The following is a 12,580-nucleotide window of genomic DNA, read 5'->3' on the forward strand; positions in this document are numbered from 1 at the left end:
TAAGTGAAGGACTGACGAATGTTTTTACAGGTTCAATCATCATTTTGAACGGATCATAGAGACGCAGTGATAGCTATTAACATAACGACATTAATCTCACAAAGTTGCTGATCGAAGAACATGAGCGTTCCTGCATTCATTGACCTGCCTCCCGCCGAACAGGTACGTGCGGTACATATAAGTGCAGGGAAAATATTTGGCTCTTTTCCCTTTTAAGGCAAAGGAGCTGAGGGAATATTTAATAATCCTTGGTGCTGATATAGACAAGGAGAATACCGGCAAGGTCGATTTATATGACGATGTCCACGATATTATCAACGCCATCGAATCGCTTTGGAAAACAACTGATGACCGAGGTGAGCAAGGTTCTCTGCTTTTTGAATTTGTTTTAGCTGGAATATATCCAAGCCTGCTCAAGGGTCAAGGTGAGTTTACGTCCATACAAGATTATAATCTGGCACTTATTCGTTATTCCCCTCCCACACATCCAGAAGTGATCACCATGAAGCCAATGAATATTTCCCATGAACATATGAAAATTTACAAACGTCAAAATGAACTGTTTTTTGCGTCAGGATTAGGGCTGAGGGAATATTAGAGTCGGGGGTAAGGGAATATTGGCACTTCTTCGATAGTAGGTAGACATCGAAAAGTGTTCACCATCATCACCAATGAATGTTTTCCATGAACACGAACAAAAATTTATAAACGTCAAAATATATTGTTTTTGCGTTTGGAGAGGGTTAGGGTCAAAGTTGGGTTTAGGGTATCCCAGGATGGGAGGGGGAATATTAGGGTTGAGGTTAGGGGGATATTAGGGTTGTGGGAGGGGGGATATTAGGGTTGTGGGAGGGGGATATTAGGGTTGGGGTTAGGGGGATATTAGGGTTGCGGGAAGGGGATATTAGGGTTGGGGTTAGGGGTATATTAGGGTTGTGGGAGGGGGATATTAGGGTTGGGGTTAGGGGGATATTAGGGTTGCGGGAGGGTGATATTGGGGTTAGGGGGATATTAGGGTTGCGGGAGGGGGATATTAGGATTGGGGTTAGGGGTATATTAGGGTTGTGGGAGGGGGATATTAGCGTTGTGGGAGGGGGATATTAGGGTTGCGGGAGGGGGGATATTAGGGTTGTGGGAGGGGGATGTTGGGGTTAAGGTATATTAGGGCTGTGGAAGAGGAGATATTAGGGTTGGGTGAAAGGGAGATTGGAGGTGGTTAAACACCGGTTAGGGGTAATCTAACACCAACCCTAATATCCCCCTAACTCCAACCTCATATCTCCCTCCCGCAACCCTAATATCCCCCTAATCCTAACCCTCTTATCCCCCCTTCCAAAACCCTAATATCCCCCTCCCGCAACCCTAATATCCTCTATCCCGCAACCCTAATATCCCCCTTCCTAATCTTGGGATACCTAACCCCAACTTTGACCCTATACCACCTCCCATCCCCCTCTCCTCAAACCTTAATATCCCTCTTTTTCCAAACCCTAATATCCCCCTTCCCATAACCCTAATTTCCCCCACGCCTAACATCCCCTCCCAAGCCCTCCCCGATCCTAATACCCCCCCAAACCGGACCCTAATATCCGCCTCTCCAAAGACACAAAAAACAACAATTCATTTTGGCGTTTATAAATTTTTATTCATGTTCATGGGAAACATTTATTGGTGATCATGATGAACACTTTTCGATGTCTACCTACTATCGAAGAAGTGCCGGAATATTAGGGTCGGGGTGGGAGATATTAGGGTTGTGGAAGGGGGTATATTAGGCCAGACTGGAATCGGTGGTTGTTTTCGACAACATGTTGTGCGTGACAGACGGATTTCTCGCGTGATTGGAAAATTTCATCCGCGTGACGGAAATATTTTTCGCTCTGATTCGATACTGATTAACTTATTAAACGACACAATGTGCTAAAATAGACCTGGTATACGCCGGACTAGGGTTACGCCGTGTACTCGCTGCTGCGCAAATGCCAGGCTTGCTTGCGTTCATTGTAAAGCGGAAAAGCGCAAGGACCTTATTCTGGACTCTGGTATCGCTTTGTGACGTCAGCATAATTCATTAATCGGCGTGATCAGATATAAATGCTCGCATGACGTTGCCACCGATTCCACTTTGGGTATTAGGGTGGGTTAGGATATCCTAGGATTAGGATTGGGGATATTACGCTCGGGAGATATTAGGTTTGGGGAATGGGGTTGACTGGGTTGGTTCTATACCAATACCGAGAAAACCATTACCGAGAATGTACATTACCGAGAATGCCATTACCGAGAATGTACATTACCGAGAATTGACATTACTGAGAATGGTCATTGCCGAGAATAGACACCACCGAGAATGGACATTACCGAGAATGGCCAATGTCAGGAATATAGCTTACTGGGACTGACGTTGTCGAGAAATTTATACCTGAGCATCGATACCGAATGTGGCAACGCCGTGATGCACTCACACGACCTGTGCATATGCATAACATGTCTGCATTGCATATATTGCATTCTCGGTAATGTCCATTCTTGGTGGTGTACATTCTCGGTTATGTCCATTCTCTGTGGTGTCCATTCTCGGTAATGTCCATTCTCGGTAATGTCCATTCTCTGTGGTGTCCATTCTCGGTAATGTCCATTCTCGGTGGCGTCCATTCTCGGTAATGGCATTCTCGGTAATGGCATTCTCGGTAATGGTTTTCTCTGTATTGACCGGACACCGGCTGGGTTAGGGTCAAGGTTGGGGTTAAGATATCCTAAGATTAGAGTTGCAGGACGGGGGTACTAGGGTAGGGTTCTAACCCCAACCTTGACCCTAATATCTCCCGACCCTAATATCCCAAACCCTAATCTTGGGATATCCCAACCCCAACGTTGACCTTAACCCACTCTAATACCCCCCTCCCCCATCCCTAATATCCGTCTACCCCACCCCAACGCGAAAAAACAATTTATTTTGACGTTTATAAATTTTCACATGTTCATCGGAAACATTTATTGGTGTCATGGGAATCATTTTGCGATGTGTTGGGAATAACGAAGAAGTGCCTATAATCTTATCTGCCCTTACAATGTAAGTCTTACATGATAAATGTCATCCACTTAATAGTATAGGCAATGCTGTCAATCTGGCATTGATCTCGTCACATCGCAAGCCCTATCTGCAGAAAATATATACCGAGATTCCACCCAGGGATTGATATTCAAGTTCAACGACTATACTTAAAGGGGCACTGCACTCTGAATATGATGTGGTCTCAAATTTAAGATAAACTCGAGAAAAATTCTTGGCAGCAGCCGTTTTCTCCAGAAAGTCAATGTAATGGAGCTGCAGCTAAGCAAAAACTCCACCTATGCCCATTCCATGCAGTTTGATAAATAGTGTTCAATGTTGGCGCGCCTGCGAGTCCGCTGCTTAACTCGTTGCGAAATTGCTGGCACGATATCGATATCTTCATTTTCATTGCTGGACCTGGTTTCTCGACGCAAACTCTATAATTCCAATCTGATCATTTCTTTGGGTAGTGAATGGAAATATATAAGTTACTTGGTTTGCTATAAATGATGCAACACCACAGACTTTCATTGCAACTTGCAATACATAGGCATTTATGTACAATCACCATACTGGCGAGATCCGTTGTACACTACCGGTAGCCTACTCTGCTGTGCGTTCTGATCTGATGGGTTCACTCGCTCAATTTGCTGATGATGCAGCAGTAAGGACTCTTATTGCAACCATTTCAAGTACAATATATTATTATAATAAACATATGTATGATAATCATCACCTTATACTGGTCGAGTCGAGGTTCAAGTGTAGGCTACCGGTTTTACGTGCTGTGCCTTCTGATTGGATAGGGAATTAATATAGATGCATACACATTTACGCATCAAATGTTTCCCACGCACTACATAAAGAAATGATTTTACTATAATATGGAGGTCGCGTCGAGCAATTGCCAGTGAAGATATTGTGCCAGCAATGTCGCAACTAGTTGAGCAGCGGAGACGCTCAGCCGCGCCACCATTGAACACTATTAATGGAACTGGTGAGGAATGGGGATAGATGTAATTTTCACGTAGCTGCAGCTCCATTACGGTGACTTCCTGAAGAAAAAGGCTGCAGCCAAAAATTTTCCCCCGATTTTATCTTCAAATTGAGACCACATCATATTTATAGTGCAGTGCCCCTCTAACTTGAATCCTGGTTTTGAATATTACTATTTTGTTTTGATATTGTGGTTTTTGATTGATTGGTAATTTGAACTATATTGGGAAATTGAGCGGTTTGCAGCATTAAGTGGAAAAGTAGGCCTACTACATTCTTCAATTTATAATGATACCGGTATTGAGATAGTGGTAGTAGTAGTCCCCACTGGAATCTCGGTACGGTACGTTTGGGAAGCAGTAAATGTGAATCCATTGACAGTTGACACCACATGCTGATTTCTTGCTTGTGGTGATCCTGTTGAATATAGTTGACATCCTTCTTTCACAGATATCGAAGGAGTTATCAATAGTATATTGTCACTACTGTTTGTCATTCCGACAAATTGTGCTCCGTTGATAAAGATGCTATGTGAACAGCTGATGAAAGTTGCAGATTCGGGAAGAGCTCAGCTTAGTATGCGACTGTAAGTTTGTCGATTTTCTATCATTTTCATTCATTTCCTCAACGGTTCAAGCTGAGAAAAGTTTGTAGAATCGGGGTCCATTGATGACTTGGGCCCTTTGTGTGCACAAATTAGTTTTAAGGGTAGCAAACCATCCAGGAGGTTAATTAATATGTCGCTTCAATGCTTTCTCTGTAATTGGTGGAGTTCCGAAGCTATATTAAGAACTCTCGTTAGTTTGCAAAGCATTAGGCCTACCATACCGAATTTTAAAAAAATCATAAATGTGAGCATATCCTCTTCTAGTAAATCGATCTATTGCTACTATAATTCCCTTTAAGATCGTTTAGGCCTAAGTCTGTGAGACGGTACAGTTGTTTCGTTATATATTATGGGAGTTGATGCTCGTAAAAGATGAAGAACACCTCTCATGAAGTATCGAATAAGGAAATGCTGTTTTGACTTGGAAGTACCGTACTTTGTTTCAGAACTTCTATTTTTTTCAGTCTACACAATTTCTTCCATGGTTATGACATAAAAACCCCATTCCTTTATGACACATACTGCACATGGCTCAAAGTTGCTTCGGTAAATGGGAATGTAGGTGCTGTTCCAACCGATTTGAAAAAGGTATAAACAATGGAATAATGTGGCCTTGGCATATTTGCTAATACTAGTATCCAAAAACAGGTGAATTCATGGATGGATGCCTGGAATTGTACCTCTGATCAAAGGCATGACCTTTTACGTATGCTATATGATGCCCAAATACAAAGTGGGAAGCATAGTGAGGCTGCTAGCACCATGATCAGCCTGCTGAGTGACTTCACGGAAGAGAACGCTTCTCAAGCACAGACAGACGCTCACAGGTTCATTTCCATCATAATTATTATTGTCTGTTGCTTTGATTTCTTATATATGTTCATTGTTCATAGATGCATCGTACGAGCACTAGAAGACAATGACACGTATTTATATGATCATCTTCTAACTCTCAAGCCAGTCAAGTCCCTGGAAGGAGAGCCAATCCATAGTGTAAATATGATCTTATTTTAATTTCGACTGACACGCACTGAACTCAACTTATGAATCTGTCACTGTCGTCTTAGTACGGAATCGTTGTCATTTTGCCATATGACATGCATTTTAACAACATTCATATTTCATGAACAGCCATATTTTCCAATATTGATTTGTTTTCCAGTTGCTTATGATATATTCAAGAGGCAAACTTCAAGATTATCAAAAATTTTACGCCGAAAATCAAAAATTCGTGGAAGAAATAGGTGAGGATGTTGTGCTGGTGAAATTTTTGTGAATTGCGACTATGTACTTAAACTTACCACTGTGCAATGGTCTTCCTTAGTAAGTAGAGCACGGTTACAATGGTGGACCCTCTTGCAATGTGCAGAGTTATACATCTGTTCCAGATCACTCAGCACGATTGAGCACTATGATAATGTTATTGTTGACCCTGTCCTGCTTCATTTGACTACTTTTTCACTTCGGAATCTAATGCACTTAAGTACAATACACGTTCGTCCTACCATAAAATAGGTAGGAAGTATATTAAGACTAAACACTCAATCAAGATAGAGGGGTCCGAATTGTGCAACTGTAAGGTTACTAACTTACGGATATATACGCATATACTCAACTCCCACAGAGCCCGTCGTAACACTTGGGCAAGCAGTCTCTCTTATTACTGAGCAATAGAACTGTTCAAAAATAACTTTTTTCCCAGATTCCAGCCATTCACTGATTAAATTGTCAGGTTACCCTAAAAAACGCTGCACACCAAATTTGGTTCAATTCCAACAAGTATAAGACTCGGCAGATTTCATTAAAAATTTTCATTTATTAGGGAAAATTGAAAAAAAAAAATTTCAAATTTTTTTATCAACCCTATAAAATTGTTGACCTGTCTTCAAAGACGATGCAAAACAAATTTGAGTCAATTCCAACGAGTATGAGTGTAGTTATTTGAGTTTTTCGTTGATAATTCTCGGATTATCCTTGATTGGTGGATAATCCGAGGATTATCAAGGAAAAACTCCAATAACTCCGGTTCTACTAGTTGGAATTGAGTCAAATTTGTTTTGCATCGTCTCTGAAGACAGCTCAACAATTTTATAGGGTTGATAAAAAAATTTGAAAATATTATTTTTTTAACTTCCCTGTATAAATTAAAAAATTTAATTGGATCTGAGGAGCCCTATACTTGTTAGAATTGAACCAAATTTGGTGTGCAGCGTTTTTTAGGGTAACCTGACAATTTAATCAGTGAATGGCTGGAATCTGGGAAAAAAGTTATTTTTGAACTGCCCTACTGAGCAATCTAAATTCAGCTTAATTTGTAGTGCTATAGCTGGCGACGCGAGCGCTGAAAATTAATGAAGCTGGCCCTCAAAGTCGGAAAATTGTCATTGCTCGGAACAATCGCTTGACGAAATTGGCCATTGTTATGTTCATTGTGTTCCGGCACTGCCATTGTTGGAACAATGCCGATTTTCAGACTTTCAGGGCGGTTTTGGGGTGGCGCCATTGCCCTGACAAGATTTTAATTTATATTTTCGGTATCAGTGCGACACTAGCTTTCGATTAAGACCGGTATATTAAATTCCAATGCTCGGGTCACCAGTTATAGCACTACCAATTATGCTGCTTTTAGATCGCACAGTAGTAAAAGAGATCGCTAGCCCAAGCGTAACCACTGGGAGTTGCGTGTATACTGTATATCCGTAGGGTAGTAATCTATAGTGCAACCATATACTGCCAGACTCCTTCCTTTCGTTTCATTGTATTGCAATTTTGGTCGTATCTTCAACTGACAGAAATGGTAATAATATGAATGATTGCAGTATTGTTTGTCGAAACTCCTTTTGCCGTCGAGAGCAAATATGTTGGGTCTCTATACTGTCACCACACTACTTGCTGGCTGCAGATTTTTATCCTGCTGCTATTGTATTTGGGAATAGGCAATCTAGCACCCGTATTTCATTGCCAACATTTCTACAGGCTTGGATCATGAGCAGTGCATCAGAAAAATTCGACTTCTGACACTGATTGATGTGGTCAGCAGTTGCAACGAAGCTGCTTTCAAGGATATCGAATCTGAGTTGCAGCTTGGTGAAGACGACTTGGAGGAATTTATTATTCATGGTAACTTTTGAATTCAACATTTGCCACTGTAAACTACACTTTCATTTTGCAGCAATTCAAAGTAAACTCATTACTGGAAAAATAGATCACTTGAATAGAAAGCTTGTTGTCAGGTATTACATATGCATTACCCGTAATGTATGTGGCGTATAAGTAACATCGCTATTTAAATTTTAGTCATACTACCCCACGTACGTTCAGAAGAGATCAATGGCAAATGTTGTCGGAACGGTTACTGGAATGGAAGAGCAATCTAACTGGTGCTCATGCACGACTCTCAACCATAGACCCCGTTTCTTGAACATTGATTCGCAAGTGGAGTGGGAGGTATCATGTGGGTGTGTTGTTGATTTTGTGGAAGATTTGTTCGAGAACAGGAGATTCGTAATATTGTACAAGGATTTTGATGATGGGAATTTGAATTTATAAAGAGGAATGACACTTGTGGCGTATGATTGAAGGTTTGCTATCCTAACTAGCTACTGTCTCGGGTCTGTGGGTAAGGGTTTGTATAGTATTGATCCGGGTACACTGTAAGGGTTCCGGCAATGTACATCTTGTAGATTGGCGTAGCATGGGAAATATCGTGTCGATCGCTGGAGTGATGCCCACGGCCGTTTGACAGAGTACTTATGGAGTGCTGGCGGCCTCCATTCTTGGCAGGTGTAGTCAGGGGCGATGCAAGCTTTCGGAAGGGGTCTAGGTCGAGAATGTTCGCGCAAGGACCGTTGCTGGTTGAGTACCGATCCACCGCCTTTAGTCGCAGGAGCACTTGATGAGGACCGTCTTCGTTGTCTGGTATCGCCTTCTCCCGGCCCCAGTTCTTTCCAATTGTCGTTACTGGAAGTTGAGCCGAGCGAGATGATAGGTTCGCTGCAACGTCTGTTTCTTGCTAGATTCTGTGAGGTTATGTCGACGAGGCTTTCCAAAGCGGAACTGGATCGTGCGGTCTGCGTAACCTTCCGCGCAGTTGGACCCGAAGGCGACTGGCGTAACATTCTTGAGATATGTCTTAGCCCGATTGACACGTCAGGACCCCTAAATAGTAATTTATAAGTGTGTAGTGTGTACTCGAGAAGAAATCAACTATATCCGCTAAGGGATGCGGGTAAATCACATGCTGATAACTGGTTCTTGCCTCTCCACTTACTTTTGTTAAACGAGGATTGTGACGTGACTATATTCGTAGGCGGTGTCGCTCTCATTCATCATCAGCACGGGCTTGGCAATATATAGGCTTATGGGCTTTGGCTTCAACGCAATCCTACGCTGCTAATGTACATTCGAATTTTCGCCCACACTGGACGGGTATCGGTGAGAACAATTATTCTTGTGTTTAAGCTATTTACAATTCTGTAGTCTATTACTTGTACCACGGTCCTACTACTGTTGTGTGGCTGCGTACAAGTGTAGGCTGCAAAACCGTTGTTCTGGAGCAGAGTCTGGTAATCTGTAGGTTACCGTTGTGGCGTACCACCAACTCTCAAAATGGCACATTTAAATCAATTGCTCATGCTCATTGGTCCCAAATTTATGTTCGCAAGAACCTCTTTCTAGAGAAATTCCCGTTATCATCTGTAGCTTTCATTTATTATGATTTTAAATGAATTGATGGCCTACCAGCTATCGCAAAACCAAACGCAGCAAATTACAGCGTAGGGTAGACCCGTTATCTGCTCAACCATATGACCTTGATCCCAACCAATTCTGATGGCCCGACTCTAGACGTTTTCCCTATCCACATCCAGGCATCCATATCGCTTGCATTATTGCTCACATTGTACAGGATTCCCATAACATACTTTCTTGCCATTAGGAGATGAAGCCCATATTACTCAGTTCTCTTAAGGGGCCTTCTCGCGCACTTCAGTTGTAGGCTTTTAACAGGCAAATAATCAGGATCAAAGTATACCGATTACCGTTACTTCCACTTACACACATTTTATCTCCATATTAGAACCGAAATTAGTGACCGAACGATTGGTTCGTTGTTTATAAACCGGTGTGGCTGGCTTCACAATATACAATTACACATTTTAAGCAAGATATTAGGGTAATATGTGTGGCAACTGGCAATTAATCTTGTTCGTGGTCAATATGTGTAATAGTGATACCATTAATCCCTGTCAACGAGGAAGAAACACCTATAACGATGCTGTTCACTGAAGTAACGGTATTAATTAACAGTCACTTTACGACTGCAACTGCAACAAAAATATTTCCAGCGCACGATCTGGAAATAAGCTCTCACGTACCGCAGGTTGAGAACCACTGTTCCGGAGTATCTTTAACCCAGAACCACGTTGATCGACCGGTCTTGTTTTACTAAAGTTTCCGTTCGATTTCTAACTAGGGTTGCATTTAAGACGAAAATCAATTTAAAACAAACATGTTTAAAACTTTAAGGCACTTTGTTTAAAACATGTTTTTTTATTGTTTTTGTTTGTTTCAAGCCATGACGTCACAAATATTCGATTGTGACGTCATATTTGGGTTGACATTGACGATTGGAAATATAAGGTAAATATAACTAACTAAAACTATTTTGAGGGTTCCAACCATCCCATATCGATATAAGTCTGCTATATCGGGTCTGTAGGCTCATACAACATTTATTGTGGAAAGTATTTACACAATTATGGCATAATTTTACAACTTAAAAAAACACGATTTTTTTAAAAGGCCTTCGTTTGAAACACTGTTTTAAATGCAACCCTATTGCCAACGCATTGACGCTACTTGGGTGTAATTACCTCTGTATAGCGTTACTGTAGCATACGTAGCATTACCTATGAGTGCATTCGGCACTTGAGACCCGAAACTTTCCTAAAGACCGGTACGCGTCGGTATCCCAAGATTTACCCGAACCCCCTCGTTCTAGGGTTAGAGGTAGACCGTGCGTGGCTGGCAACATTTGTTTTGCTCGCTGCATAAGAATACTGCGTCCATTCCTCGAGGCTTGTTCTAGTGAGTTATGTCCGTCTTCTGGTCGCGTCGTGCACACTGCAAAAACCAAATGTATATCTTCAAAATCAATCAATCTCTGCAGTTAAAATTTGGCCGAACGCTTACTTTCTGAAAATGTCTTTCCGGAATCTTTTGATGGTATCGATATCGTGCTCGTTACCCTAGAAATTGACGATCTAGCGCTTAGAACACGAGATGATTTATTCGAACGATTGCTGTGAGAGCTCATGGTTCTGCGGCCCTCCCCATTGCTGTTTGTTACTTCATAATTGGTGAATTGTTTTTTGTTTCCCATTACTCTGGACTGTTTCGAAGAAGGCCTATGCAACTTGCAGTTGATCCATGTAGGCTGATCGCGGGTAGCATACCTTTTCCTTGAATACCCGATATTTACGAGGTTCTCGGACTTCACACTATTTTCAGCCTCTGTCCACCGCACACTTCTCTCGCCAGAATCCTCCATGTTCACTTTAGTACCAAAGTTTTGAAATGATATAGCCTATCCTCACGTCCTAATTATAAATCCTGGGAAGAGATCCCCTCAACAGCTGAAGTGCTCGTTGCTTTAGTGAACTCAATAGCCATCTGTAAAAACTGTCCTACTATTTGATTGTCTAGCGACGTCGCCGAAACAAAAGCCTTCAATGGGAGCGTTCTGAATGGGTGAAAAGGTTTCTTTCGTAATGTGTGATGCCTTATTATGTTCTTACATCGGCGTGGTTTAAGACATGCGATAGCCACGCTGTGTAGGATTTTTTATTGTTAATGTATGAGAATATTCCCGCCTTTGAATAGAATCGTCGTAATCACAGAATAAATATTTCGATGGGATTATTTTCGGCCGCAGATGTTTGACCTGTTTTGTTACACGATCTCAACACTGCTATTACACGAAGGAATAATACGCTGAACCATGTTAGGTCATGTCGGGTAGGTTTAGGGAAGAAGTCGACGCTTCTGAGAGGGATCGAGATAATGACCAAGTAATTACGATGCCGTTATTTTCGGCTCGTCAAGCCCCATTGTTCGCCTCCTTATCTAAACGTTGTTGCTCGTTAAATGTGTCTTTGACTGCTTGTGAGTTCAAGGAATTTCAGTATTGACCGACCCATTACATCGTCTGTGACCCGTAATAACTCCTCGTGTGTAGTTTGAATGGCTGGACTGTTTCATGAATGTTCGAAATGTTGCCACTCACTTTGTACCATAGTGCGGACGTCCCTACAAAATAACTGGGCAGTTTTCAAAATAGCTTCAACCTACCAAACTATTTTTTATTAACGAAAATATCTTGGAGACATGGAAAGCCACACCACATGGTGTTCTTTTGTTGACAAATATACAGTCACACCAAAATGAAACATATAGAAAATTCATGATAATCTCTGCTCTGCATTCGAAAGGCTTCTATTTCCATATAGATTTGAAATTACGAGGCGGTTACATATCCGCGGCTGGCAATTGTATCCACAAGTGACGAACCGACCGGCGGACTGCAGTTTGGAATATAGGCCGGTACTCGGTCACAGATTGGCACTGACTGACGATCGATTCTTGAACTGGTAAACATTGATACATTGCAACATAAGATTTTGTGATATACTCATTACTCTTCTCCTTGGAAATACTGACCATTGTATCGCGCACGGGAAAGATTGAGCGTTTGTGCTAGTCTTAGTGCTGCAATCTCGAAATCTTGTATTCCAACACTCGCCCGAGCAATTCTTGTTCTTTCCCTTCCACTTCAGCCTTCTCTCTCGGCAATTTAGTCAGTTCCAGTTTCATTTTTAAAAGCTGAGCCTTCACGAAGACGCCTTCGTCGCGGTGCTTCTGTT

At 41.8% G+C, this 12,580-nt stretch overlaps 4 protein-coding genes across 6 annotated transcripts in view; 2 read left to right on the forward strand and 2 right to left on the reverse strand.

Moving 5' to 3' along the window:
- On the forward strand, window positions 1–8,222 carry LOC145433482 (eukaryotic translation initiation factor 3 subunit M-like). The gene is made up of 10 exons (XM_080310599.1): window positions 1–162; window positions 218–356; window positions 4,502–4,637; window positions 5,123–5,246; window positions 5,307–5,485; window positions 5,552–5,651; window positions 5,821–5,902; window positions 7,635–7,778; window positions 7,831–7,891; window positions 7,956–8,222. The coding sequence occupies exons 1-10, from the start codon at window positions 121–123 to the stop codon at window positions 8,077–8,079; spliced, it is 1,131 nt and encodes a 376-aa protein (XP_080166725.1). The 5' UTR covers window positions 1–120; the 3' UTR covers window positions 8,080–8,222.
- LOC145433483 (uncharacterized) lies at window positions 7,743–11,348 on the reverse strand. Its single transcript, XM_080310600.1, has 3 exons — window positions 10,851–11,348; window positions 10,568–10,781; window positions 7,743–8,816 (listed from the first exon to the last, which is right to left on the reverse strand). Exons 1-3 carry the CDS (start codon window positions 11,206–11,208, stop codon window positions 8,258–8,260), a joined length of 1,131 nt encoding a protein of 376 aa, XP_080166726.1. The 5' UTR covers window positions 11,209–11,348; the 3' UTR covers window positions 7,743–8,257.
- Window positions 8,816–12,580, forward strand: part of LOC145433481 (meiotic recombination protein SPO11-like) — a 22,447-nt gene continuing 18,682 nt past the window's right edge. Inside the window, exon 1 of one of the 2 annotated variants that reach the window (XM_080310595.1) lies at window positions 8,816–9,092. The gene's annotated coding sequence lies outside the window, so the exon portion shown is untranslated. Of the gene's footprint in view, window positions 9,093–12,167; window positions 12,308–12,580 lie in introns of those variants that run through there. The other variant, XM_080310598.1, reaches the window with a different exon arrangement.
- LOC145433484 (caspase-7-like) overlaps window positions 12,037–12,580 on the reverse strand; it is a 12,129-nt gene continuing 11,585 nt past the window's right edge. Inside the window, exons 8-9 of one of the 2 annotated variants that reach the window (XM_080310601.1) lie at window positions 12,378–12,575; window positions 12,037–12,304 (exon numbers count right to left, since the gene is read on the reverse strand). In XM_080310601.1, coding sequence (XP_080166727.1) covers window positions 12,420–12,575 — 156 coding nt within the window. In that variant the 3' untranslated portion in view covers window positions 12,037–12,304; window positions 12,378–12,419. Of the gene's footprint in view, window positions 12,305–12,377; window positions 12,576–12,580 lie in introns of those variants that run through there. The other variant, XR_013913112.1, reaches the window with a different exon arrangement.

Source organism: Botryllus schlosseri, chromosome 2, assembly GCF_051294905.1.
Source record: "Botryllus schlosseri isolate E-star chromosome 2, Bs_hap1, whole genome shotgun sequence".
In the NCBI taxonomy this organism is placed as follows: domain Eukaryota; kingdom Metazoa; phylum Chordata; class Ascidiacea; order Stolidobranchia; family Styelidae; genus Botryllus; species Botryllus schlosseri.

Excerpts from the sequence above, each read along its gene's own strand:
- LOC145433482 (XM_080310599.1), top strand. The coding sequence starts at position 121 with ATGAGCGTTCCTGCATTCATTGACCTGCCTCCCGCCGAACAG. Across the intron at positions 357-4,501 it reads GAAAACAACTGATGACCGAG|ATATCGAAGGAGTTATCAAT; the intron begins GTGAGCAAGGTT and ends CTTCTTTCACAG. Across the intron at positions 5,486-5,551 it reads GCACAGACAGACGCTCACAG|ATGCATCGTACGAGCACTAG; the intron begins GTTCATTTCCAT and ends CATTGTTCATAG.
- LOC145433483 (XM_080310600.1), bottom strand. The coding sequence starts at position 11,208 with ATGGAGGATTCTGGCGAGAGAAGTGTGCGGTGGACAGAGGCTGAAAAT. Across the intron at positions 10,782-10,850 it reads CGGAAAGACATTTTCAGAAA|TGTGCACGACGCGACCAGAA; the intron begins GTAAGCGTTCGG and ends TGGTTTTTGCAG. Across the intron at positions 8,817-10,567 it reads AGTGCCGAATGCACTCATAG|GGGTCCTGACGTGTCAATCG; the intron begins GTAATGCTACGT and ends ATTACTATTTAG.